Here is a 25,725-nt window from a genome sequence, read left to right as displayed (position 1 = left end):
CAAAGCGCGTGTGGAATCCTGCGGGGTGCGGCCCTCACTCCCCAGGTCTGGAACTGACTTCACCCCCAAGTTCGAAGCATCCACCATTTAGGATCACCAGGGCAGCGTTTAGCCAAGACCGAGTGCTCAGGGTTAGGGCAGAAGAAGAAATGGAAACCGGAAACGCGGAGGGAGCGAGAAAAGTGCACTGAGAGGATTCAAGGCGTGAGTGGAATGGGAATGTGTATGGAGGCATCTGCTGGGAGACTTCCTCGTGGGAAAAACAGAATGGAATTTTCCCACCAACTTTTTGAAGCCATCTCCTAGGAGGGCTCAACGAACCTTTCCTTCCACCCAAAAGGGTTCCTTTTGCAAATGGGAAACGGGGGTCCAGGGAAGACAAGGTCACTATTTATGTGGGTCTGAGACTAGAGGTCTGACCCTCAGTTCCTCCCGCGCCTTGCAACCCTGAGGAGGTGTGGGCTTCTCACCAGGAGGCACGGAAGCCCCCGTTCCTTTCTTTGTCTGCGAGCGGGGCTGGCCCTGTCTCCCCGGAATCGCTGAGGGACCATTGCGGCGCTTCGTCTCGGGCACGGTTTCCGTGTCTTTGGCGCCGCCTAGTGGATTTGCGACAAATTCTCGACTGTCGCTGCGGCAACCCGAGACTCGGACTGGGGTCCATTCTAGAGCCCGGAGGCAGGGGAGGTGGGGGCTCGCGGGCAGCTCGGCGGCCTTTGCTCTAGCTTCCCTCCTACGTCTACCCTTCCCCTTCGTCCTTCTGGTCCCCTTTCCTATGTACGGGTCACGCTCATCATACTGATAGACTCTCCCCACCCCCACCCCATCGACCGAAAAGCTTCCAAAACCGCAGAAAAAAGACGGAGAGAGTCTTGAGTCTGTGGGGCAGAGGACAGAACGAATCTAGATTTTATTATCAGGGAGAGGGAAAGGGGGAGGGCCGAGGCGGGTGGGGAGCTGGGGCTGCTACATCGTCAAGCAGAAAGAGGAAAGAGGTGATGGGGCTGGGCAGACCCCCGAGGGTTGGCTGCAGGGAGGACTGACGATACAGAAATCACAGAGGAGGGGGGGGTCACGCCCCCGCCCGAGTTGAGTTGTGCAGTGGAGGTGTCTGGTGGGTGCAGACGGCCATGGCCATGAAATCTAGGAGTGGGGGGCCGGGGGAGGCTACAGAATCCTGCGGAAAGGGGAGGGGCGGGGGCGAGGCTTCTATTGCTTTTTGCTCACAGTTTTGCGGAAGGCGAGGGGTTGGGGGTGGGCTTGGACTAGACACCCCACGCCCCCCTCGGTATCCCTAGGGCGATGGGTGCTGGTGCAAAGAATGGAACCGGACTGGGGAAGAAGAAGGGAAGGGGATCTGGGGGCATCTCCTTGGTCCCACCCAAGTGCCAGAGATGCCCCCAAGTGCTGCTCCCTGCGAGGGGGCCCGGCTAGACCGGGGGCTGGGGCATGGTGCGGGGCGGGCACAGTGAGGTCGCAGGCAGTAAAACCAAAGTGCTTATGAGGGACCCAGGATCCTGCCTGCTCCCCTCCCCCAGTGGAGGGCGGGGTGTTCACGGAAGCGCTTCAGTTTGGGGGTAGGAGGCCAGAGTCCCAGAGTCCGCTTATTGCCAAGAAAATCCATTTCTGCCCCTGGACCCAGACCATGGCTTGTGAACCCCGTTTTGTGCTAGGTTTGAGGGGGAAGGGTTGAATGGACATGGCTTTTGGGAGGGGGGGTGTCTCCAAGGGGGCTCGAGGGTGAGACGGCCCCCCCTTTTCTAAGGGAGAAGGAAGGGCATGGGGCGGGGTTCCCTGAGATCTGGGGTGTCCCCCCTTCTGAAGCCCCCCTCCCCGCTGGCCCTCCCCGTTCCTGGAACCCCCGTACCTCGGGGTGGGGGGAAGGAGAGAGATCATTCAGGGAGTGCCAGGAGGAGGGGCGCGCTGGGAGCCCGGAGGTCTGGGTCCCGGCTGGAGGTGGGGGGTAGAACGGGAGAGGGGGTTCAGGGTTGAGGTCAGTAGGGGGAGAAGAGAATGGGCCCGTGCGCAGTTCGGATGGGCCCGGGGGCCGGGTGGAGCAGGGGGTGCGTGATGGGTGGTCCCTGGAGAAGCGGTGTGGCTGGGGCCGGGCGCAGGGACAGGGGAGATCCCGCAGCCGCAGCCATAACCGCAGCCACCGCCAGAGGGCTGGGGAGCAGCCCGCCCGCCAGAGACTTGGGCAGCTCCTTGGAGAAAGTCAGCGTGCCCTGCAGCGGGGTGTAGAGCAGGGAGGAAAGAGAAAGACAAGTCTTCGGGGGCACCTCCGACCCTCCAAACCCTACCTTTCCCTTCTCCCCACCCTGACTCTCCCATCGTTGAATTCCCCAGAGGCCAGGCCTCACCGCCAGCTCCGCGGCGCCCCTGGGCTTCTTGTGACGGCTCAGTAACGGGTTGGGTTTCCCGGCCACGCCATCTCGGTGTCGCCGGCTGGAGATGTGCTGCGGGATGGAGCAGGAGCAGAGGGCGCTGTAAGTCACCGCGAAAGGAGCAACCGCGACGGGGCGCGGCGCCGCAGCAGCGGTAACCACGCCCCGAATCACTGGGCCCCGCCCCTTCCCCTACTCCATAAGGCCAGGAAAAGGGGGCTCCACATAAGCTCCGGGTTCTCCCCCTCCCCGGCAGAGGCGGAGTTCCAGAGGCTTGCTGGGAAGCGCTTTGAACACACCTGTTTCAGTTGGACCTCCGAGTTGACCTTGACATTGCAGATCTCACAGTGGAAGGTTCGGTCCTGGGCAGGGGCCTCGGGCTCCCCAGGAGTGGGAGGTCCCAAGCGAGGATAAGCCTTGATGGGGCCCAGCCCACTTCGTGCCTCCAGAATTGTCTTGTGCTTAGTACCTGGAGCCGATAGACAGTAGAAGGTAAGGGTTGGAGGAAACGAATTCTCCAGGTCTGCTAGACTTCAAAGGAGCCTCGGTGGCGGTGGTGCTGTGGGTTAGGTGTTGGGCTGCTAACCTCAGGTGCTTCAAATCCACCAGGTGGTTCAAACTCACCAGCCTCTCCGTGGGAGAAAGATGAGGCTGCCTGCTTGTTTCCTTAATAACAGCTAAGTCCACTGCAGTCAAGTCGGTTCTGACCTGCAGTGACCCCGCAGAGCTGTAGAGAGCAGAACTGCTCCTTAAGGCTTGGGAGGCTGTAAAATTTCAAGGGAGCAGAACGCCTCATTTTTCTTCCATGGAACAGGGGATGGTTATGAACCGCCAACCTTGTAGTTAGCAGGCCCACGCTTCCCCATTACAGCATCAGGGCTCCTACAGGAATGTAGGTTGGGATCCACTCAGTGCCAGCTGGGGTTTTAAAATGAGGCTTCAAGTACCCACATTCCCTGTTACAATGCAAGGGCTGGGCATTAAGTGAGGGGGCTTTCCAAGCTGCTTGGGACCCTCTCAAAAACAATGTAAGTCTGGGGGAGCGTTAGGTAAAAGAGGTAAGGTGGAGGGTGGCTGGGGAATGGGGAAGACACTACTGGGGAAGAAGGTAGGCTGCCAGGTCCCCCAGGGCCCCGGATATGGATGGGAGGACAGGGTGGTGTGGGTGGGCCCAGAGAAGCTCATACCTTTATTATGAGCCTCAAGCTGGGACAGGGAGTTCACAGCCACCTTGCACAAAGCACAGTAGAGCAGCCTCTTGGCCTTTTCCTCTTCTTCTTTGCTACCCCCAGGCAGGGAAGCTGGGGCTGGGGTTCCCACTTCACCCTTGGCTGTGCCCCGACCAGTCTCCGGAACGCTGGGAGGGGATGGGGAGCCAGGCTGTTTTTCTGGGGACCCTGGAGCCGGACCCATTCCATTCTCCACGGAAACTGTTGTTGGGGGAGAAACACAGGAGCATCTCAGATGGCTTTTGGAGAAAGCCTGGAACCTGGGGCTCAGGAGTCGACGCCCTATGACAACATGCTCTCATGCCCCGGGTGAGAACCAGATGTAGCTCAGCTGGGTGTGAATGCCTGGCTGGGTGTGAACGCCAAGCCCTGGCCTGGCTCATCCCCCTAAGCTGAGCGTGGCCTGGGGATTCAGCCCCGTGGGTTCCCCACTTTGAGCTGAAGCTGGCAGTCGGCCAGGCCAGGGGGAGAGGCACCGGACATGGATTTGGCCCCTTCCTGGACTCCTGCCCAGTCCCCTGTGAGGCCTGTAAAAGAGCCCTGGGAAGAGGCTGAGGCCGAGGTAAGAAGAGGCACGGAGAGTCGGGCAGACAGACGGACCCAGACCTGGCAAAAGGGAACCGGAAAGAGCAGCGCCAGGGAGGGAAGGCGCAGGGATGCGGCCTTCTCCATAATTCATGGCTCGTTAAAGATGCACAGGCCCAGGCCTCTGTACAGGGGAAACTCTAGCGCTCCCATTCTCTACCCAGCAGCCGATCCAGTTTCCGGGTCATGGGGAGGGCTGAAGGGGGTGGGGGTGGGGAGCTCCTGGGAGGGCGACTCTGACCCCCATAAGGCATGCATTTGCTTGACCATCATCCAGCCTCTTCTCTTATCTCTCTTCCTCATTTCTGAGGGCCTCTACCTCCATCCTAATCTGGGCAGCACACTCTTCCTCAGAGCAGGACTTCATGGTTTGTGAAACAAACAAAAACAAAAGCAACACACTTCAAAGTCACTGCTCTCCCGTGGATGCCGAATCATGAAGACCCCTCCAGGACAGAGGCGAGTGGCCCCTGTGGGTTCCTGGAACTGGAACCATTTACCGGAGTGGAAAGCCAGGTCTTTTCCCTACAGAGTGACTGGTCATGTGGCCCGGCTGACCTGTGACTAGCGGCCCAACATGTAACCACTTTGTGGAAGGAGGGCGGGTACTGCCAACTCCTCCACTGCAGGCGCTCAGCGCGGCAATCTGCATAAGGCATCTGACCTGCTCTGCCATCCTGACGCATAGCCACCTGACAGGGCAGAGGACACCCCTTCCATTGGGTTTCAGAGGCTGGAAATCTTTACAGAAGCTGACTGCCTCATCTCGCTTTTGAGGAGCAGCAGGTGGATTTGAACTGCTGACCTTTTAGTTAGCAGCTCAGTGCTTACCCTGCTGTGCCACCAGGGCTCTTGGCAAAGCTCCTTAGAACAGTGCTATACAATAAAGATAATCAACAGCCTTGTGTTTCAGAGTTGTAATGCGCTAAGCCAAGAGGATACGGCTAAGAAGCTGCCAGGCCCTAACTAGGACTCAGCTCTAGCGCTCTAATGGAGTGCACCCGAGGGCAGTTCTGAGTGGGTGCAGGGGGGCTCCTAAGTGGTTGGTGAGGATATTTGTCTCTCCTTTTAGGGCAGGGCCAGGAGGACAGGCAAGGGCAGGGAGGAGATGCAGGATGCTGGCTCTCTGGAGTTGACCATGCCCAGCATCTGTTGTGGGAGCCCCAGGATGGGGAGGTAGATCAATCTTCCTACGTTGATCTTCCCTCGGCCCAGTTTCTCCTTGGCTCAGAGTATAGTTGAGGATGGCTACCAGCCATCAGCGAGCAAGACTGAGTTTGCTTTTGGTAAACCTCGAAAAGTCTTGACATCTTCAAGTCTCAACCCTTCACTTCCCAGAAGAGAAAACTCCTGGCCCAGAGGGGCCAACAGTTCTATCAAAATCACATGCTGGGGGTTCCAGGGTTTCCCGGGCCCTCTCTGTTTTCCCTGAGGGAAGTCCCCCTGGGGGTCAAGCACTCAGTCATCCTGGCTCCTTCCCAGCAACTCTCCTCCAGGACCTGATGGGTTCCCTTGTTCTTGGGGAGCTTTGCCAGGTAGCCTCACCCTAGCCCCTTTCTGAGTCACTGGGCAGTGGGAAGACAGACAGGCAGAACTCTGTTGAGAGGAGCCAGGGTGGGGACGGACGAGGGTGACAGGATGGAAATTTCACATCACTGTGCTTGGCTCACCTTGGGTGGGGGTAGAGGAGCGACAGAGAAAGAGGGATGGGGACAGAAGGAAGTATGGGATGCGGTGAAGAGTACACAGAAAAGTTGGAGACGGGGTGGGGCAAGAATACTGGGGGAATCAGACATACCTGGGCGAGGGGCAACCCCATCCCCATTTTGGGGGTTGTTGCCTGGGGGAGCTGGGTCTCCGGATTCCCGGGTGCCAGGCTCCCTGCTTCGGGTCTTGGCGGCCTCAATGCCTTTGACGCGTCGGGCATGGCGATTACCCTTGTAGTGCGCTTCGGCCTGACTCTGGGGACAGAGAAAAAATTCCCTTTCATCAAACCCTTCTCCCCACCTTCGGGCCCAGCTCAGGAGTAGTCTCAGCAGGCTGCAGTAAATCTCTCCCTAGGTCCATGAGATGTAAAACCCCCTGCCAAGGAGTCCTGCTTGTTCCTGGGGCTCAGATTAGCTTCTCAAACTGGAGTGCTGGGACCTTGGTGCTCCCCCACTGTGCCCAGGGTCTGGTTGCTGATGCAGGACCCTCACCCAGTCTTCTAGGGCTGGATTCAGGGAGGGTGACCCCTATCCTTCTGGCAGAATCCTAAACTTGGAGGGGCTTAGCCACCCAGGCATCCAGGAGTCTCTGGGACTCTAGGCCCCGGTGCCTGTTTCCCCTCCCCTGGGGGCCAGCCTTTGCTGCTTCCATCTTCAGGCTGAGAGGCCCAAGAGCTCGAATGCCCTGGCCCTAGTGACTGCTCCCTCCTGGGTCTCATTTTCCCTCAAGCCTCTGCAGACAGCCTGGAGGACCCTGGCCCCAAGCCCAGTGTGGAGACAGAGACAGCAGCAGAGACAGCTGTCACAACAGAGTCGCTTGGTGGGGGAGGGAGAGGGGAGGCAAAAAGAGGGGAGGGCTTTCTGACATTGCTTCCTTCTGACAGCAGGGCTCCTCCAGGGCCTCTACCCTTCTATCCTCCTACCTTCCTTGAGCTGGGAGAGGGAAAACCTGGGGTCCGAACTAAAGGAGAGGCTAGATGTTAGGTGGACCCGGCTCCACCTCTCCCTCCTCTACAAGCCTGTGCACCCACCCCCTGCGGAGAACATACACTGCTGTGGCCCCAAGGTCACCCAGGCAGGGGTAGCCAGGAAAAGACTGAAGCCCTGGGTGGGGATGGGCAGAGCCCAGTAGTACTGAGGGGGAGGGAGGAGGGACTGGGCGAGGAAACAGAGCATGCTTGATTTCCCCCTATTCAGCAGAATGAGGCTCTGCTGTGTTTCTTCAAAAGCTTTCAGAGTGTGGACCCCCCTTCCCACTCTACTCCCCGCCAGAAGCCCCTTTTAGACCCACACACAAGGCCCAGTGGAGGCTGGGAAGAAGGAAATCTGGGATGAAGACACCTGGCTTCTGGGTCTTAGGATGGCTTCTCCCACTGGGAGAGTCCCGTGGAAGGGGAGTGGGGCCCAGGATGTGGAGGGAGTAGAGATGGGCCCAGAGAGGAGGAAGCCAGGTTAAAGGGAGGTGGGTGGGTCAAGGGAGAAGATAAGAGAAGGTCAAGGAGGGCAAGATTCTGTGGGGGAGTAAGTGAGCTAACTGAGCCCTTGCTCAAGGACCAGTGAGCGGGGCCAGAGGCTACCCTCCCAACAGACACTAGTGTTTTGAAAAACTGGGAATCAGGGATGTCCCGGCCCCTAAGGAAGGAAGGGGTCAGCCTGAGAGGACCTGGCTATTTCTTGTCAGAACACACAGCCATCTCTTGGTTCTCTCAAGCACTTCCACCAGCCTCTACCCCTCCTCTAACACCCGCTTCACTGCCTTTCCTCCAGCATGCCCCTAAGCCTTTGTCCTTCCCTAAACCCTCCCCCCCCTGGGTTGGTGAGCAGTTGGGCTTCTTACCTGTGAATTGAAGCGGATCTGACAGACATTACAGGAAATGATGGGCCGCTTGGTCTTGAGCAAGGGTCCCCCAAAAGTGTGGGACAGCACAGCCTTCTGCACAGGGTCCATCTGTGGAGGCAGGCTGGGGTGAGCCAGGAATCCCAGGCCCGGTGGGGAACAGAGCTATCACCCACCCCCTACCTCCAACTGGCAGCAGCGGGTTGGGCCCAGGTCCCAGGCGGGCTCCCCATCCCTCAGCCTGTCTGAGAGCTCTGAACTCAGTCCCTCTGTTCTTTCCCAGCCTTGAAAGGGATCGGAAGATCACCAGACACAGCATTCCCATGTCACAGAGCTTGGCATTGCCCAAGGCCACCCTGCATTGACTGGGCTTGACGGAGGGTTGGCTTGGTCACCAAGGACGTCCAGGTCAGAGGACACTCTTTGGACCTTTTGGCTCCCCACTCAGGTGAGGCTGTCTGCCACAACCGGCCTCTGGTCCCATCTTCCCACCTCTGGCCCTAAGATACCCTGACACATTCCTGGGACCTATTAAAGGCAGCAGCTTCTAGAGGGCATAGAACAATTCAGGAAGGAGTAGGTGATGGCATCGCACAATTGGGAATAAGTGGAGATTTCAACACTCTCTGATCAACAGGGCCTTCAGGGGCAGGGCTGTCTGGCTGGGTGGGACTAGAATCCATCTCTGCCCCCACCCTAGGTCAGCAGATGTCTTGCAGTCTCCTGCCAAGAGTTCACAGGAGGAGGGGAGAAGATGGGAGTTTTCCTGAGGCTGTCCGCTATCAGGGGATGAAGTCAGGGGCTTACAGGCATGAACAGTCCTCCTCCTCCACCCCCAGGGAGCCAGGGAGAGGCGAGACTGGAATGTAGCTGAGGCTGAGGAGGACTGGGAGGGTTAAGATGGCTCATAAGAAGGGGACCAATCAGAGCTGAACTCTTGTCTTCCTGATGGATGGATTGACACCTAGGGGTTCTTAGTTCCCCAGTTGAGGCCCACATCTCTGTGCCCGGGGTCTTCAGGGTTTGCGGGGGAAGGGAGACACGGGTGGATGAGAGACAGGAATATTAAGCAGGGGAGGATGGTGGGGAGGATGTAGGGGCCCACACATCCTGGTCCTTCTTTGCTTCTTCCAAGTCTCACTGGGTGGTCGGGGTTCATGTTAGGAAAGGGGCAAAAGCATCCCAGTGAGAGGGTGAAGGGGTGGCCTTCGCCCTCTCTGCCCTGGCTTGGTGGTGGTGGAGGCAGTGTGGCTCAACCAGCAGAGCAGAGCGGACAGCGTCAGTCTCCTGGCCTGCCGACAGCTCACACTTTTCAACTATCATCAGTTTCCTTTAAGTCTGCCCGCCTCAAATCTAGAATCTTCAGAAAAGTCAAACAGGGGAAGTACGGGCGTGTCTGTGTGTGCATCTAGGCTGGCTGAGCTCAATCTGTGTATGGGTGGAGTGTGAACGAGTGTCAAGTTCTGTGTGTACATCACTTGTGTATCAACATTTTGGGGCTGAACGGTCAGGTTGTGTAAGCTTCAGCTGTGTGTTTATCTGTGGGAACGCATGATGTGCTTGGCAGAAAGAAAAGACCAAGTTGGAGGCGAGCTTTAGGCAGGAAGGGGAGACAGGCGGTGCATCTCAGCTCCAGGCCTCTCTCCTTCTTCCCTACCCAGAGACCGCCCCGCCTCCCCCCTCCCTCCTCCCCCCTAGCTGGGTCCCAGAGGCCTGGGCTCCTAAGCTTTCTCACACACTGGGTGGGGGCTGGGAATGCAGCCCAAACAGAAACCCAATCTGGATCAGGAAACCTAAGTTCGGTGGAAACAGTAGGGAGAAAGAGGAATGGGATAGAGGTCCCTGTTTGTGTCAGCACCCCATCCTATGGTCCAAGCCTGCTCCTGGCCAATGCCCTGAGGACAACTTTTGGGTTCACGACTCCAACTCCTGAGGGAGAAAGGCGAGACTTTCTACTTCTGTAAAGAGTCACAGTCTCAGAACCCCACCAGAAGCACCTCTACCCTGTCCTATAGGGTCTCCATGAGTCCAAATTGATTATGTGGCAGGGAGTCTGGTTCTTGGATTCCAACTTACATCTGTTGAAGAGGGTCCCTGTCCCAGTGGGTCCTTCCTCTAAGGGGAGAGAGTCCTCCCTCTGCACACTCCCTCCCCAGCCTAAGTCCATCTAGAAGTGGGCTCATGGAAGGGGACACCCAGTGAGTCACACCGGTCCTTTCCATCCTCTCATCTGGGACCCGAGGAGGCTTCAGGCTGAAGGTGAGGGCTCCTAGGCCCAGTCTCAGGGCAGGTGGCATGTGAGCCACTGACATGCAGCTTCAGGCCAAGGTCAAGAGGCCCTGGTGACCTAGATGAGGGCTCCCTGGGGAGAGGTGGAAACCAGCATCCCCGAGAACTCAGCCCCCAGAGCCCCTTCCCCAGGGTGTTGATCTAGACATAGCCTGGGAAGGTCCCCAATACATTCCCTTCCCACCTGCCCTCCCCCAGCAAATATGAAGGGGACTCTGTACCCTGTAACTGGGGCCAATGAATCAGGAAGGGCAAGGGGGAGGGGAGAGGGAAACCAGATCAGGAGCAGGGGGGAGGGCCTACATAAGGTTACATTTCCTTCCATTACCCTTTATCTGATGGAGCCCACTTCCCCTGGTTGGACCACCCAACACCCCAAAAATAAAGGCAAGAGACAAGGGGTGGAATCTCAGGGATTGGAAGCACCAAGGGCCAGGACCATTCAGATCCCAAAGACAGGGAGGCAGGGGCTGTCTAAAGAGCAGGTGGAGGCAGGGGGTGAGGGGAGAGGGGTGCAGGGAAGGAGAGAAGCTGAGATGGGGCCAGGGTTGGATATGAGGGACAGTAATTGGAGGGGAGGGGTAGGACCTGAGAGGGTAAGCTGGTAGGTTTGTGGGGGTCTCCAGGGATCTGGAAGGAAGAAACAGGGGTACCCGGACTGGTGACAGCAGTCAGGGGGTGGCAATTGGGGTCCAGAGAGTGGATGGGGCCCTGCCTGGTATGGGGGATGGGCCGATTAAACATCAGACTGGGTGAAGGGAGAGGTAGTCAGATCAGCAGGGGCGGGAGAGGATGGGATGGAGGGGGGGCAGCGGACGCTGCGGCAGCCGGGGAGAGAGGAGGGGCCCGGTGGCTTACCCTGCGGGACCCCGGAGGCAGCGGCTCCATGGCCCAGGGTGGTGGACCCAGGCAGGGGGGCCAAGCCTGGCCGAGCCAGGCAGGCCGGAGGACGCGGCGCTGGTTGCCTGGGCGGCTCGGGGCTTTGCGGCCGGGCCAGCCGGGAGAAGGGGAGGTGGTGTGCCTGGGCCGGAGCCCGCCCTGGAGGCGGGACCGAGGGCGGGCCCAGGACGGGGGCGGGGACAGGGAACCAGAGACTCCAGAGGATGAAGGGGTTCGGGGTGACAAAGGAGAGGCGGGGGTGTCCACGTTCAGATGTCCAGATACTTTCTCCAGAAAAGACTTTGCCTGGAGAAGGGCAGCTCAGGCCAGGGGCCGAGCGCACTGACCAGATGAGCTGGGCTGCCTCCACTGGGGTCCCTCTCTGGGTTCCACGCCCCCACCAATCAATCCTATGGACGACCCTGTTTCTCTAACTTTTGCTTTTTCTTTCGTCTCTGACGCCGGCCCCCGTGCTTCAACAGTCAGCGGCTTCTCTTCCGAGTCCCCAAACGACCCCTTCTCCAGCCTCTTCTGCACAAGACGCCTGTCACTTCCCCCACTAGAAATAGGTGACCGAATCTGGCACTGCCATGTGTCTAGTACCACTCTCGCAGAGGCGGGGTGGGTGGGGTGCAGGACAGAAGCGACCTCAGGCTGGGGACGTCTTCCCTAACCTTTCCCCACCTCTTTCCACTCGCCTGCCACCTGCCGGGGACCCCGGGTCCATCAGCGCAAGCGCTGCGCTTCGTGCACTGGCTGCCCTCCGGTGGCCGAGAGCGCGCAGCGCAGAGGGAAGAGCGGTAGGTGGGCCTCGCAGCCGCTCCCCCAGACACCTCCATCCCTTCCCTGGATAGGTCCTGGAGTTGCCACTCTCCAATCTGGATTTCATCCCCTCCCGGTCCACCTCCTCACAAAGGACGCAGGGGACTGGCCTAGAGAAGGGCTGGCTGTGAGGGACATGCAAGGGCAGAGGGAAGCTCTAGTGAGTGGGAGGAGGCTGAAGGGAGAGAGTAAGGCAGAATGGCATCTAAGGTACCACTGCCCATGTAGAGGAGGAGCTGGGATGGACAGACCCCGGCGAATAACAGTACCACCGCCACCTAATGTGGGCCGGGTCCCTGGAAGGTGGCAGCCACCACGCTGCCCTTTTTCATCCCATCATCCCATCTCGTCTCAGCACACCGTGAAGAACTATTATCGCTCTCATTTTATAGATGAGGAAACTGAGCTTTTGGGGGTGAGGGGTGGGGGTAGGGGTGTTAAATAATTTGCCCAAGGTCATGAGTTGGTGAGTGGCTGAACTGGGATTTAAATCTCAACCTGAGCAGCCCAACTCCAAAGCTGCGTACTTAACTGCTGTGCCCGGCTGCCAAGGGCTTGCCTGCAGCTTTTCTGCAGTCCTCGCTCCCCTGCGGAATCTGACACTAGTGATGCAGACGCCGCTGGTCTCGGTGCTCTCTCCTTTGGCTTCTCCAACTCTATAGGAAGCCAGGCCCAACCCTGCCCCCTCCAGAGGCACCTCCGTTTCCTTTCCTGGAACCTCCTCCAGTTCTCCAGGCCTCATTCTGCTGATTCCCCAAGGGGGAGGCCTTGGCCATCCTACCTGTCTCTCTCTGCACCTCTCTTAGATAAAAATAATAGGCAATGCCATGGTCACAGCAGGTCACACTGACTGCACATTGACTGTGCTAGGCCTTACTGGTTGATGTGCTCAGCAACTAAGAGAAAGGTTGCAGGTTCAAGTTCGCCTAGTGGCAACTTTGCAAGAAAGGCCTGGCGATCTGCTTCTCAAAGGCCACAGCTGTGAAAACCCTATGGACTGCAATTCTACCCTTACACATATGGGGTCCACTCATGTCAACTGCCATGGAAACTGCATGATGATATCATATCACGTGCTTCCGGCTACGCCCCTGGTCCCCTTGCTGTTCAGTTTTACAATGGAGGACCTGGGGGGCGGGGAGGGTGGTTCAGTAACTTGCCTAAGGTCACACAGCTGCTCCGTTTGGACCATCAGGGCAAACCCTGGCAGTCAGATACCTTAAAGACCGCACTCTCGGCACTTGTCCGTGCTCCTGGCTTTAAATAACTGGTGCCCCCCAAGGCCGTGGAGCCGTGGCATGGGATGGAGTCAGAAACCCTGGATTGTGCATGTGAGCTGACCAAGTCGATTTGTGACCTTGAACCAATCACATATCACAAATCACAACTCCCAAACTCTCTCTGGGCCTGTGTCTGCTCAAGGTCATAAGGCTGCTGAGTGCATTCGTGATGACGGGTTGTTGTTGAGGGTAAGTATGGAGGTGAGGCGGGGCCTTATACTCTAGTCACACCCCATCAATTGCATTTTCTCAAATATTCTTTTCTAGCCCTTGCTTGTGCTCTGTGCCCCAGTCTTGGACGTTCTACTTCTCTAAGACCCTTATTAAAAGCTTACCAACTTCTTCAAAGTCTAGTTCATATGCTACTTGCTTCAGGTTCTATCACTCTGGAGCACTACCACCTCCTGGAAGTGTTTCTTGACACCCCCTGGGACTCTTCACCCCCGACACCCACTGCCTCCAACATGGCTTTCTCCTACTATAGAACAACTGTTAGCATATTGTCTTACCTCCTAACCTGTGAGCCCCCAAGGACATAAGCCTGGCACATAGCAAACCAAGACCAGCTCCGGACTCATGCCGACCCGGGGTGTGTAGAGTGAACTATTCCACGGAGTTGTCAAGGTTTTGACTTTTTGGAAGTACATCTCCAAGACCTACATCGTCCAAGATAGGCGCCTCTGGGTGGCAACCTTCAGGTTAGTGGCTGTGGCAAGACGGTTTGTGTCCCCCAGGGTCCTTTGCCAGAGAAGCGAGGATAATCACAACGGTTACCCTGTAGGGTTGCTATAAAAATTGAGATCTGAAAACACCTGAAAAACTGCAAAGCGTGACACAAATATTGGTTTGGGCTGTTTGAGAGGAGTTGGGGGAAGCAGCTTTGGTTTAAAGAGAACCTGCTTTGAAGTCAAACTATGTGGATTGGGATCTTAGCTTCGGCATATACCGTGCCAACTTACACATAGTACTAAACTCTCTGAGCCTTCCTTTCCGTCTTTCCATTTGTGTGGCCAGATTTTATGCCAGCTTGACGGTACCTGTGTGGACGTAGAGGTGGAGTTCCACCTGTCAATCAGGTGGTAGCCTGGAGATGCCTCCTTGGAAGTGTTGCCTTATAAGTGAGACAAGGAGAACTTCTTTCTCTCTGGCTCTTGGTCTTCCCCCATGCTGGGACCCCGTGTCTGCCACCAGGGGTGGTCCTGTGTGGGCTGCTAACCCAGAGAGCTGTCGGCACCCTGCCCACCAGGGATCCACAGGACTCTGCACCCACGGGCCTGTGAGCTCCCTGCTTCCTTCCTACTTCACCTTTCTGTGTCATCGGCCTGCAGCGATGTGAGTCTGCCGAGGGCCCCGGCTTGCACTGGACCCGTGGACTTGAGGTGCACTGAGCTGGGGTGCCTTCTTGACTGACACAAAGCTCGTTTTTATACAGAGATGAGCGTTCCTGGTTTTGTTTCTCTAGACAACCCGGCCCAACACGATTTGTCAAATGGAAATGCGAATGTCTACCTTGGGTTTGGGCTCTTGGTCTACTTGGCTGGGTTGTTGAGAAGACTCGGTGGGATTGGGTAGTGAACATCTACTGCAGTGCTTCGCTCACAGCCAAGGTGGATAGCTGCTTGTGGTGGAATATGGGTCTGATGGTAGCTCAGGTGAGTTGAATAACGGTAACTTGCCCAAACTTTTAGTTGCAGACACTGCTTTGGCTAGTCGCACGCATCCTAGAGTGGTGAGTTCAATATCTGAATGGAAGCTCGTCCTCCTCCTCCCAACTGCTGACTGCCACTCACAGAGGTCAGGCCCTGAAGTCATCCTGGAGTCACCCTCCCTTCTCTTCTCCCACCCCTCAGGCCCCGGGGGTGGGGGGGTGGGGGTGACATGGCCGATCGATCTGTTTTTTTTATTATCACACGTCTCTCACGCAGCCTCTGCCTTCACGCTCACAGTGCAGGCCCGAGTCACGTGACTGGGGCAGCCTCCTACTGGTGTCCTCCAGCAGCCTTGCTCCCTGACACTGTGCTCTTTAAGAAGCCGCCCTGCTCAAGAATGGACCACGGCTCTCTGCTTCATCCATAGTGTAGTATCACGATAGCATTGAATCCAGACACTTGGCCAGCCTTCTAAGTCCCACCCCGGACACACACCTGTCCACCCAATTGTGGGTTACAGAGAGCTGGAACTTGCCAATGGGCAGGCTTCTTCCTCTGCTCTCTGGATTTGGTTCCAAACGCACGTTCCCCGCCACCTCCCACTGGTTACTACCACGCAACCAACTTCTCTGGCTGGGAGGGCGGGCGATTCGTTGGAGAGTGAAATGAGATGTTCCATACAAAACCCTGAACATCCATGGCGCCTGGCCAGGAGCAGTGATTAACAGTGTACCAGACAGGCATCAGGACTTGTGATTGACTCTACGAGGTCAAGGTCAAGCCATCAAAAGAGAGCAGGGATTCGATAGGAGAGGAGAAGAGGGGCACCCAGGGCCACAGGAGGGGGGTGGGGACGGGCAGGCAGGCTGCTACTCACGGTGCTGTAGTTGCTGAAAAGACCGAGGGTGGGGGCCGGCTCCAGTGGGAAGGGCAGAATCTGCTTGAGGTCCAGTGGAGGCTGCATGATGGGGGTCTGCCGAAGCAGAGGGAGGGGCCCTGCCCGGCTCAGGCTGCCTGGAAGGCAGAGAAAAGCATGCGGTGGGGCAGGAAGATAAAGGTTTGGGAGCCCCACCCCACCCTTGGCCGTGTGACCCCAGCGCATGCACACAAGCACACACACAGACTTCCCCTGTGTGCTGGCTCTGGGGCAGTGGAGCAAGGTGCCCAGGGGGCCTGGGGGAGGGGGCAGACCCACGCTCCCTTCTGGGTGGTTTTCAGTTCCCCTTCTCCAGCCTCCCGCCCCCAAGGCCCGGACAGACTCAGGAAGAGTCTGTCTCCTGGCTACTGCTGATTCTGGGGTGGGGGCTGAGGGAGGGGGCTGGAGCCCAAAGTCTCATCCACCCCTTTCTTTGGGTTTTGCTTCACCTTGTGGGGGGCAAGTGGGTGCTTCATCCCACTGCCCAGGGTAGAAATGAGAGGCCTAGATTTTCAGGGGGAACTGCTGAACTCTCAGGGTCCCCACACCTCTGGGGGCAGGTGAGGGGTGAGTGGCATCCACACTGGGAGGCAGACTGCCTGGGGCCATCCTCAGAATCCCTTCTCCAAAATTGTCTGGGTCACCCACAGCCTGGCCCCTCCATTCACAGGGAGCCAGCCAGCGTCCAGCTCCAACTCTGTGGGAGGAACCATGACCTGGCTTCTGGACGGAGAATGGCTGGGGCTGACCCCAAGGGGAAATGAAAATCCAGACAGGCCCTGGCCCTTGCACTACCCTTTCTCAAGCCTGCTTCTCCTATGCACCCCCCCACCCTGAGCCACCAACCAAGTGCCAAGGGAGCAGCCCAAAGACCCTCAGGATGCCCCTGGCTTTCTCCCTACCCCCTCCAGCTCCCTTCTGTGATCCCAGGCTGCCCTTCTCTGCCCCAGCACCACCTGGCAGCCACCAGGGTCCCCAGGAGGCTGCCTAACTGTTGTCTCCGTTGACCTTCTGGGGCACGGGGTCTCCAGAAGCTTTTCTGCTCCCCCAATGACTCCCCTTTTCATACCTTCAGTAGTTGGTGTCCACTGCCCCCAGGCAGTAGCCTGGCCCTGGCCCCTCAGGGCCTGGGCCTGACAGTGTCCCCTTCCCTTGGTTCTGCCCCCTGCCCCCTCCAGTACTAGCACCCAGCCCCCAGCCCAGTCAGTGGAATCAGCCAATCAGAGTGCTAGAAAAGTGGGGCAGAGGGGAGGGCGGGGGAGCAGGGATTAGGGGAATCAGAGGCGAGAGGGAGGGGCTAGGGAGGGCTGAAGCACAACTGGGGGCAGGGAGCTGGTCCAGGAAGGTTGGGGGGGGGGCTTGAGGCAGAGAGGGGTCTGAGCTATTGGGGGCTTGGAGCTAAGGGCTGGAGGAAGAGTGAGTGATGCCTGACTTTGACCCTTGGGCAGTTGGGGGTCTGGACCCCTGGTCCATTCCCTCCTCTTTACCCCCTACAGGGCTGGGATGGGGTGGGGCAGGGGAGAGACAGAGACAGAGGGACAGAGACAGGAAGAGGTGACTGAGAGAAGGGACAGACACTGAGGGAGAAGGACCGACAGTCAGGAAAGGGAGTGAAGTGGACCAGAGCTACAGTAGGGCACAAAGCCCCCAGGACGGAAAACAGTGACAGAAAGGAAGGGAGAGAGGGACAGGCAAACTGAGGAGGCCTCTCCTTCCTGGTCTGTCCCCTTATGGCTTCTCTCCACCCTCTTTGCCTGGCACACAAGGCCAGGGCAGCCTTAACGAGCCCCGGGCGGCACCAGGAATGGTGAGAGAAACTTGAGCAGTGCCCCTGTCCCCAGCACCCTGCTTCCACCCCCAGCAGCTGGCTTGGGGCTGGCACCACAGCCTGCCTTTGGGCACTCGAGACTGGGACTCTGCTCCTGGGCCCTTTCCCTGGCTCTAGCCTCTCTGGGCACCCACCCCTTAAACATCCCTCTTAGAGGAGAGGGAAAAGCCGGAGGAAAACAATGAATGGAGGCGCCCACCCTGTGCAGGCAATGAATGAATGCCCACGTTGCCACATCTGATCTCCGGGGTAGCGCTGGCTATGAGGTAGCCACGGTTCCACGAGGTAACTGATAGATGAGAAAAACGAGGCTCAGAGATGTTTAAAGGCTTGGTGTGATGTCACACAGCCTTTTTAAATATCAGAACTGGGATTGAAATCAAGATCCCAGTCACTCTAAGGAAATCCTCTCTCTCCTCACATCACCCCAAAGGGCTCCGATCTAACTTTGAAGCAGAGGTTGGAACACAGCTTTCCAAATCTTTTTGGTGGGCCTGGGGCAAGGGAGGAGGGCCAGGGCCAGTTCCACACACTTCCTGGACCAAGAGAGTCCTCATTCCCCGCCCTCCCCAGGGAAGGGAAGAAGGGAGAGAGGGAGGGAGGCAGACAGGTAGCAGCCACTCAGTTCTTTTAAGCCAGCAAGTTGTCTTTTCCTGTGTGTGTGTGTAGAACATAGGGAGAGGAGGGTGGGAAGTTGGAAAGATGTGAAACTGGAGTAGGAGGGGTGTGGGGGGGCAGCTTCAGACTCATTTGCCTGCTTTCCGCATTCCTGGGTCCACCGGGTCCACTCTGAGGCTCCAGGTGGAGAGAGGCAGACACCTGCCATGGGTTTGTTGCTCTTCAGCAGTAGCCTCTGAGCCCATCCCAACTCATGGATGCCAGGTGCTTTGATGCGCTTTCAGAATGGTGAGCTTTCAGGGACCAGCTGGCTAGGCCTGTCTGCCTATCCTCCCAGGAGGTGCCTCTGGGTGGGCGGGTTCCAAGTAGACCCCCTTCAGGTAGGGACCTCTGCTCATTGGCTGGGTGATCAGAAATGGGGGTTTGGCTTCCTGTAATCCAGTCCTTTTTTTTTGTTTGTTTTTGAAAATACAAATAGTCATCACTTTTGAGGGCTTGCTAGCTGCCAACTGCTTTACATATATGATGTCCTTGTGAACAGTCCACTGTCCACTAGCTGGCTTCTCAAAGGCTTGCTCAGTCTCATCTGTCACACAAGAACAACCAGACCTGCCGTGCAGCATTGTCGAGAGGGTTGAGTGAAGCCAAGCCTGGCACGCAACAATGAGGACCCAATACATGTTTGTTGACTAAATGAATCCTCAAAGACGATGAGACTCGGCACAGAGAGGGAGTAACTTGACCAAAGGGTCATGCAGTTCAGGAGGGATTTGAAACTGTCTTGTTGGGCTGCTAACCCCAAGGTCAGCAGTTCGAAACCACCAGCTGAAAGATGAGGTGTTCTATGCCTTTAAAGAGTTACAGCCTTGGAAACCCACAGGGCCACGTCTTCTCTGTCTTATAGGGTCCTTATGAGTTGAAATTGTCTCAGCGGCAGTGAGAACGTGAGTCTGACTCCCAAGATAGGGCTTTCAAGCAGAAAATTTTCCTAGGTAGACTGCAGAAAGGAGAGTCCAGGATTCGTAGCTATAGGAAAGCAAATCAGGGGCAGGGCATCCAGGGCTCTGACATCCGGCTAGGTGAGGGCTTCAGGCAGGTTTGCAGTAAGAAGATGGAGAAGAGCAAATGGGGTGTGTGCGTGTGCACACATGCGATCGTGCACGTGTATGCGCATGTCCCTGCCACTTGGCAGGCGGGGCAAGGGGGTGCTGGAGCCAGGCTGGGGTAGGGCACTACAGAGGGAAGCTCATTAGAGTAATTACCTCCAGCAGCTACAACCCCACCCAGCTCCTTGAGGGGAATTGCCAACTGCTTTATTAAAGACAGTGAGCTTCATGCTCTTTAGATGGCAGTGAACTCGTAACCTCTTGGCTGGCTGGACCTCGGTCCATTTCCATACCCTGCCTAGCCCTAGGCATTGTGACCCCTCCAGTACTAAGACACAGCCACACTACACCTGGCTCCCTCTAACCTACTGAGGTCTAGTCACCCCTCTCGGTTCTCCCTTCCCCAGAAATTCTAGCCAGGTTTGAGCCCGCCTCTTGACTGCCTTAGGGGAGGGGGTCTGGGGCTGCAAGAGTCCTGGTAGCAAAGAATGGGAGTGTCTGCTGTCAGCTGGCGCTGGGCTGGAAAGGTGTTAGGGTAGGGCTGTGGGTTAGCAGTGGTTTGGAGACTGAGCCAAGAGGTGATTACGATCAGAGGTACTGGGGGTTAAGGTTGCAAGTAGCTTTAGGGCCTGAGGTGGTAAAAAGTGCAGGCTCAGGTGCATTGGGTTAAAATGGGAATGAGGATCTAGGGCCAAAGAAGAAACTGGACGGGAGACCCGCACTGGAACCTCATCTTGAACTGACCTCTTTCCCCCTTTGGAACTTTCAGTCTTTCCTCCCTCCCCAGAGATGTGTAAGGAGCAGGAGGAGGGGAAGAGCCTTAATCCTTCTACCCCCTAACCCCCACCCATGGGTCTGGGTTTCCTTCAGTTGAGTCCCATATGTCTGTCCCCTTCTGCCTTATTTTCCCCCTTGTTGGCCAGAGGACCTACTGAGGGCTGGAAAGACTTTGAAGTCACAGATGAAAGCAACAAGGGCGTGATTATGAACAGCTACTTAAAACACCATCCCTAATAACCTCAGGCTGGAGGTGGGCGGGGGTGGGGCCTGAAGGGAGGAGGTGACCAAACGGGAAGGCAGGGGAGGAGCAGGGCAGTCCCTGAGAAATCTCTCCCAACCTGACTGGCAAAGGTGTCCTCCAATGGTCGAGGGGAGGGTAGAGACAGGGTCGCAACAGGAAACCTGAGCAGAGAGACCCCACCTTGACCCGCCACCAAGTCCAGACCTTGCAGGGCTGCCCTTGCTTTCTCATATTCTTTCCTTTCTCAAAGAGGGCTAAGGTGTGGGATCCCCACCTGGCATCCCCATCCCCAGGGGAGATGTGGTGGTGGTGGGGGTCTCATTGGTGGTGGGTGGGGTCAAATTTCAGAGCCGTTGGGGGCCTTCCGACAGCTTGAGCAGGTCCCTGATGTCCTTTTCAGGGGACGCACAGCTCCCACAGACTTGTTCTGGGCAAGCATGACGCTGCCTCTGCCTCAGAGGCTCTGAGCCCAGGGTGGGGACCCGGTGCTCAGGGTGGAGTTAGGGTGTAGGGAGCTCACAGGTTGGAGGAATGTAGAGCCTTCTCTCTGGGTGTGTGATGTGGTGGTCACTCTGGAGGTCACCCTAGGAATTGCTTATTTCCCCTGGTAGCTGCCAGCCTCTCCTCCCTTCTTGTGCCCACTCACCCCCACCCTCATTTCACCTGGCCTTTCTATGGACTGCCAGGTGGAGATGTGGGGGGCACACAAAGTGGTGGGAGCCAGGAGAGGGGGTGAAAGAGATGGGGGAGGAAAGCAAGAGGGAGGAGAGCCCAGCGGGAGGGTCAAGTAAAAGGAGAAAAGGACTCTGGGGCCAGATGAAGACAAAATAACAGTGGGACTCAACACTGGGACCAGGCCTGGAGCCACTCCAGTCCAGGGGGCACCAGCCTGGAACCAGGTGTCGCCAGTGGAGGCGGGGGAGACCACAGGTGGCTGGACTTCGTAGGAGGGCTTCCACCATAAACTGGGCCTTGGAACCGGCCTAGCCAGGGCAGAGGGCAGAGGTCAGCGCAAGCAGGTGGACTATTGCGGGTTCTGCAGGTCGGAGGGCGCAGGCCTGAAGCTGGAGCAGAGCCGAGAGGCCAGCGCACAGCTAAGGCCCTCTCCTCCCCCATCCCTAGGGCTTCCTGCCCGATGTAGGTCATGAGGATGGGGTGGCTGACAGGCTGTCAGAGCCCAGTAGGAGCTCCCCTCCCCCAGCCGGATTCTCCCCATCACCCCCCTCGCCCCCCACCCCAGGTCCAAGGCAGGCGAGGAGGAGAGCAGGCAGACCGACCGGGAAGGAGGGCCCAGGAAGCCACAGCAGGGAGGCGAGGGCAGGTCCCGGCGTGTTGGGGCAGGATGGCTGCGGAGGCAGGATCTGAGCCGCAGGGGCCCTGGGATGGACAGTTCCCTACCCCCTCTTCTCCCCCCAGGCTCCTAGTCTCCAGCCTCCAGGTTCCCACCTCCCACCAAACACACCTCGAGGATGCACCCACCTCCTCCCTGCGCACCCCCTCCCTTCCTCCTTTCCCTCTTATCCCGGGCCCAGGAGGATGTGTTTAAGCTGAGGTGAGGGTGGGGGAAGGACAGGTCATGTCCTTTCCCCCAACTCCACCAGGTCAGGACCAGCTAGCTCCCTCCCCCAGCCGCTCGTGGCCTTAATATAATATTCATGAGCTTCATAAATATGCAACGCCCTCATTATGGGGCCGGGGTCTCACTGCGCTCTGCTTCCCTCTCCGGCACTCCCTAGATTACCCGAGAAGCGCAGCCTGGAGAAGAGGGGACTCGGGGACCCCAGATGTGGATCCAGATGAAGGGGGAGGGGGAGCCGATCGCTGGCTGGCGGCCGCAGTCTCCGCGGTGCGGGGAGGTGGGGGGGGAGGTGACCTACTGGGAGGGACCCAGGAGCTTGGAGCCGCAGAGCCCACTCACCGAGGATCATGCTGGGGACCCAGGAGCGCGGGGTTCCGCGTCGCTCTGTCCCGGGGGCCGCTCTGGCTGGGCTGGGGGTACGGGGGGAGGAGTCGGGGGAGGAGCAGGGGCCGGCCCAGGCGGAGCGGGGGCGGGGCCCGCAGCAGGTGAAGTCGGGAGGAGGAGGGGGGCGGAGACGCGGGCACCCAGGGCTCCGGGAGGGGCGTCCTGGCGTCCCCCGCCCCTCTCGCTTCCTCCCGCTCTTCCCCTGGCTGCCCTGGGTCTCCTGGATTTCCGGTGTCACGCAGTCAGGGCTGGGAGCCCCCGGTCTAGCGGCTCGAGGGAGGTGACAAGGACGCTGGGACCTGAGCTGCCTGGGTCCCGCGCGCTGGGTCTGCGGGTGGGAGGTCGGACCCTAGGCCTCTGTGCAGTGGGGCGGCGGCGGGGTGTGCTTCAGTAATCTGGGGAAGCATGGGGCCAGCGCTGGGTGGGACACCCAAGCCCCCTCCGGAGGGATGGGGGTACAGAAGCTAGTTTGTTCTCCGACTGTGGAACAGGATGCCTGGGGCTGGGACGCGGAGGTGAAAGGTGGGTCGATTGCTGGTGCTGGCACGTGAATGCCTGGGTCCCTGAGGAAGGGCTGAGGGAAGCGTGTGCCGTCCCTGGGCCCGAGGAGGGGGTGAAAACAGAAGCTTGCAACTGAGATCATTAGCAAGAAGCTGAAGACAGAGGCGCAACCTTGTAGAGATGACCTGGTAGGGAAGGCGGCGGGGGGTGGGGGGGCAGGGGGGGACATGTCCACCGGGGCCTAAAGCTAAGTCCCTGCGAAAACGAGGCTGGATTGCAGAGGGCTGCTGGACCCAGAGAGGGCTGTCTGGTGAGGTAGAGGGGGCAGGATTGGTGAGGATACCTGGGGAAGGAGGGTGCGGGACACTGGGATGGAAGTGTGCTAGCTAGGGCCAACTGAAGGACATGAGGATCCCAGTGGGGGGTGTGGTGGGGGTGGGGAGTCTGGAAGTGCACCTGGAGGTGTCTAGGGAAGATGCCTCTCCAGCCTGGGACCTGTCGGTACCCGCCCCGAGAGGGAGTGGCAGCAGCCAGCAGCTTTCCCATAATGCCAAGCAGCCAGAGGGGAAGTTGTGTCTGGTAACTAGAACAACTGGGATTTAGAGAAGTTGGAGGCGGGAAGCCCTGGGTAGAAGGGGGCAGGACTGGACTCTAGGAAGCGGAAGGGGCAGAGGTCTGAGGACTGGCATTCTGGGTTCTGGAAGTGGAGACTCTACCTGGGTCCCGACAGTCTCTTGTGCTCACCCACGTTCATTTAGTAAGAAGGAAAGAACAGCATTTGCGCCTGTCAGACTGGGCCTGGCTCAAGGACAAGAGGTTGCTGTGCTCTGATTCCAGGGCCCTATGGCTTCACTGCCTATGGTTGGTTTTGGGGCAGGGTATGGGGTCTCTGGGCTCATCAGAGGAGCTCCTGTTGCCCAGGAAGTTCAAATCCAGCACCAGCAAGGCCCGTATGTGGCCATTCCCTTGTTCCCTGGCCAGGCTTTCTCCTTGGGTTGGCGCCAAGGCAAAACAAGGGTCTGAATCAGGCATGGTTATCAGTGACAGGGACCCCATGCCCTCAGCTCTTTGTCCACCTTCCCACCATGCCCTCAGGGATGCTGAGAGAGGGGTCTCCAAAGAGAGATTGCTTAGCTTCCCAAGGGGAGGCAGCTGGCTGGAGGGTGGGGTGACCTTGCAGGCAGCTGAGGGGGGCAGTGTGTGGGGTGAATTCATTATTGATGAGCGCTGCACCCCGGGCTACTAATGAGCCCAGGCCGGCTGCTCTAATTGATGTCAAGAAACTTGAGACCCCCTAGATCAGCTTCCCGCTTGCCAGCTGCCTCTCCTGAGCCCCCTCCCCCTCCCCACACCCCCAGCTGCTCTGTTCCCTTCCTGGGGCCTCCCTCCCTCCTCCTTTCCATCTCCAAATACAGACAAGGAGAGGTACAGGGCCTCCCAGGCCCTCACCTCTCCCTCTCGCGTCAGAAGATCATTTTATGCTTGATTTGCAGCACTTCGGGGGGGGGGGGGAGGGAGGAAACAGACCAGAGCCTGGGACCCTCAGCTCGAGGGCAGAGAAACAGGTCCCAGATTACAGCTGGGGCCTTTCTGGTCAAGGACCCCTTCCTTGTCTTGTGCATTCTTGGGAGAGAACTTGTTCCTCTGGGAGACACAGAGGAACAGGTCCTACACACACCTCCACGATCATCATCAGCCTGCTTGCTCTCCCGATTTTCTTAGCAGTGACAGGGAGCTCGAATCTGGCTCCTGGGCATGTTTGGCTGCTGCCACGCCCACCCCCAGAGAGGGGGCCAGCTTGTTTCTTAAAAATGGTTTTCCCTCCTGGAGAGTTCCAGATGCTTTGTTATGCCACAAATGCCATCCTGGCAATACTCGGAGGCTTCTTGACTCACCGTGTCTCTTCCTCCCTATAAATGCGTTCTGGGAAGAAGTTTTGTGAGGCACAGAATTATTGAGAAGCCACAGGGTGGCGTGGAATAGCCTCTCTCTCTCAGGAGAGACAATTTCAGGTGATGCAGGCACTTCTAGGGAGATGTCTGAGTTAAAAAGCCTTTGGTGATGGGACAGGGTGAGGTGGACCTGGTGCACCCTTTCCCAACATCCCCATAAATTTATGGCTATGCTGCCCTCTGGTGGCTGGATTCTGCTATGGCCTGACAAGGACGTCTGGCTCTTGCTCCATTAGGTACTTTAGGTCAGGTCTTCCTGGAGGCAGGACCCCAAGGGCTACCTTGCACTGTAAGGTTGCTCTTCAAAGGGCTGAGCCCTAGGGCATGTCGGTGAAGCATGAGGGCTGGGAGGGCTTTCACCTCAGACGTGGATAGGCTTGACTCTGCCACTTCCTCTATGACCTTGGGCAAGTTACATCACCTCTCTGGGGCTCAGCTTCTTGTACAAAGGGATGCAGAAGACCTACTTCAGAGGATAACTGATCGCCTTAAAAGAAATAAAACCCAAACCTAGCTGGCTTTCTTTTCTCTAATTTACCATATTTGAGACAGAGCTTTCTATTCTTGTAAAAAATTACCATCTTGGAAACCCACAGGGGGCAGTTCTACCTTGTCCTATAGGGTCGATATGAGTTGGCATTGACTCGATGGCAGTGTGCTTGGTTTTGGTTTGCTAATGAGCCTGTTATATACTTTCTATCCCCCACCCCTTCCCCTGGCAGCGCCCTAGGCTTCAGTTTCCTGTGTGTGCTGTTGGAGCCAGATGCGTTTGCTATGTGTGCGTATTACATGTGAAAAGATCATAATCCCACAGCTTTCTCTTGAGACTGATTTCATGGGTCACCACCTGCCTCCTCTTATTCTGGTTCCGGAAAGCCCAGATGAGCCCCTCCCCACCCCACCCGTACTCAACCTAGACCTATCCCTTTGCATTCTCTGATCTTCAGACCCAGAGAGCAGGGGTTCCTGTCTCTTCCTTGGGGGCAGTGGAGACAGGTCAGGCAGGATTGGGGGAGGGGCAGGGGAGCCAAGTGTCTCCGCTTCCATCACCTCTTTTCCAGTTCCTGGGCTCGTGCCCTGGGCTCCCAGGAGGGGAGAAACTTGGAAGCACAAGGCATCACCTCTTTCCACGGTGTCTGATCCCAGGACAGATTTGGAAGGAG

The 25,725-nt window shown here is 57.7% G+C and overlaps 1 protein-coding gene across 2 annotated transcripts; it reads right to left on the bottom strand.

The window, feature by feature from the left end:
• Positions 1 to 881: 881 nt before the first annotated feature.
• On the bottom strand, positions 882 to 15,659 carry ZNF385A (zinc finger protein 385A). 2 transcript variants are annotated; one of them, XM_075551541.1, is made up of 7 exons: positions 15,535 to 15,658; positions 7,739 to 7,849; positions 5,994 to 6,156; positions 3,569 to 3,811; positions 2,681 to 2,850; positions 2,358 to 2,453; positions 882 to 2,222 (listed from the first exon to the last, which is right to left on the bottom strand). In XM_075551541.1, exons 1-7 carry the CDS (start codon positions 15,619 to 15,621, stop codon positions 1,992 to 1,994), a joined length of 1,101 nt encoding a protein of 366 aa, XP_075407656.1. In that variant the 5' UTR covers positions 15,622 to 15,658; the 3' UTR covers positions 882 to 1,991. The 2 variants fall into 2 exon arrangements, with proteins under 2 accessions (XP_075407656.1, XP_075407657.1); XM_075551542.1 differs by lacking the exon at positions 7,739 to 7,849 and having other exon boundaries at positions 15,535 to 15,659.
• Positions 15,660 to 25,725: the final 10,066 nt, after the last annotated feature.

Source organism: Tenrec ecaudatus, chromosome 6 (assembly GCF_050624435.1).
Source record: "Tenrec ecaudatus isolate mTenEca1 chromosome 6, mTenEca1.hap1, whole genome shotgun sequence".
Lineage (NCBI taxonomy): Eukaryota > Metazoa > Chordata > Mammalia > Afrosoricida > Tenrecidae > Tenrec > Tenrec ecaudatus.
This window is presented reverse-complemented; position numbering and strand designations above follow the sequence as displayed.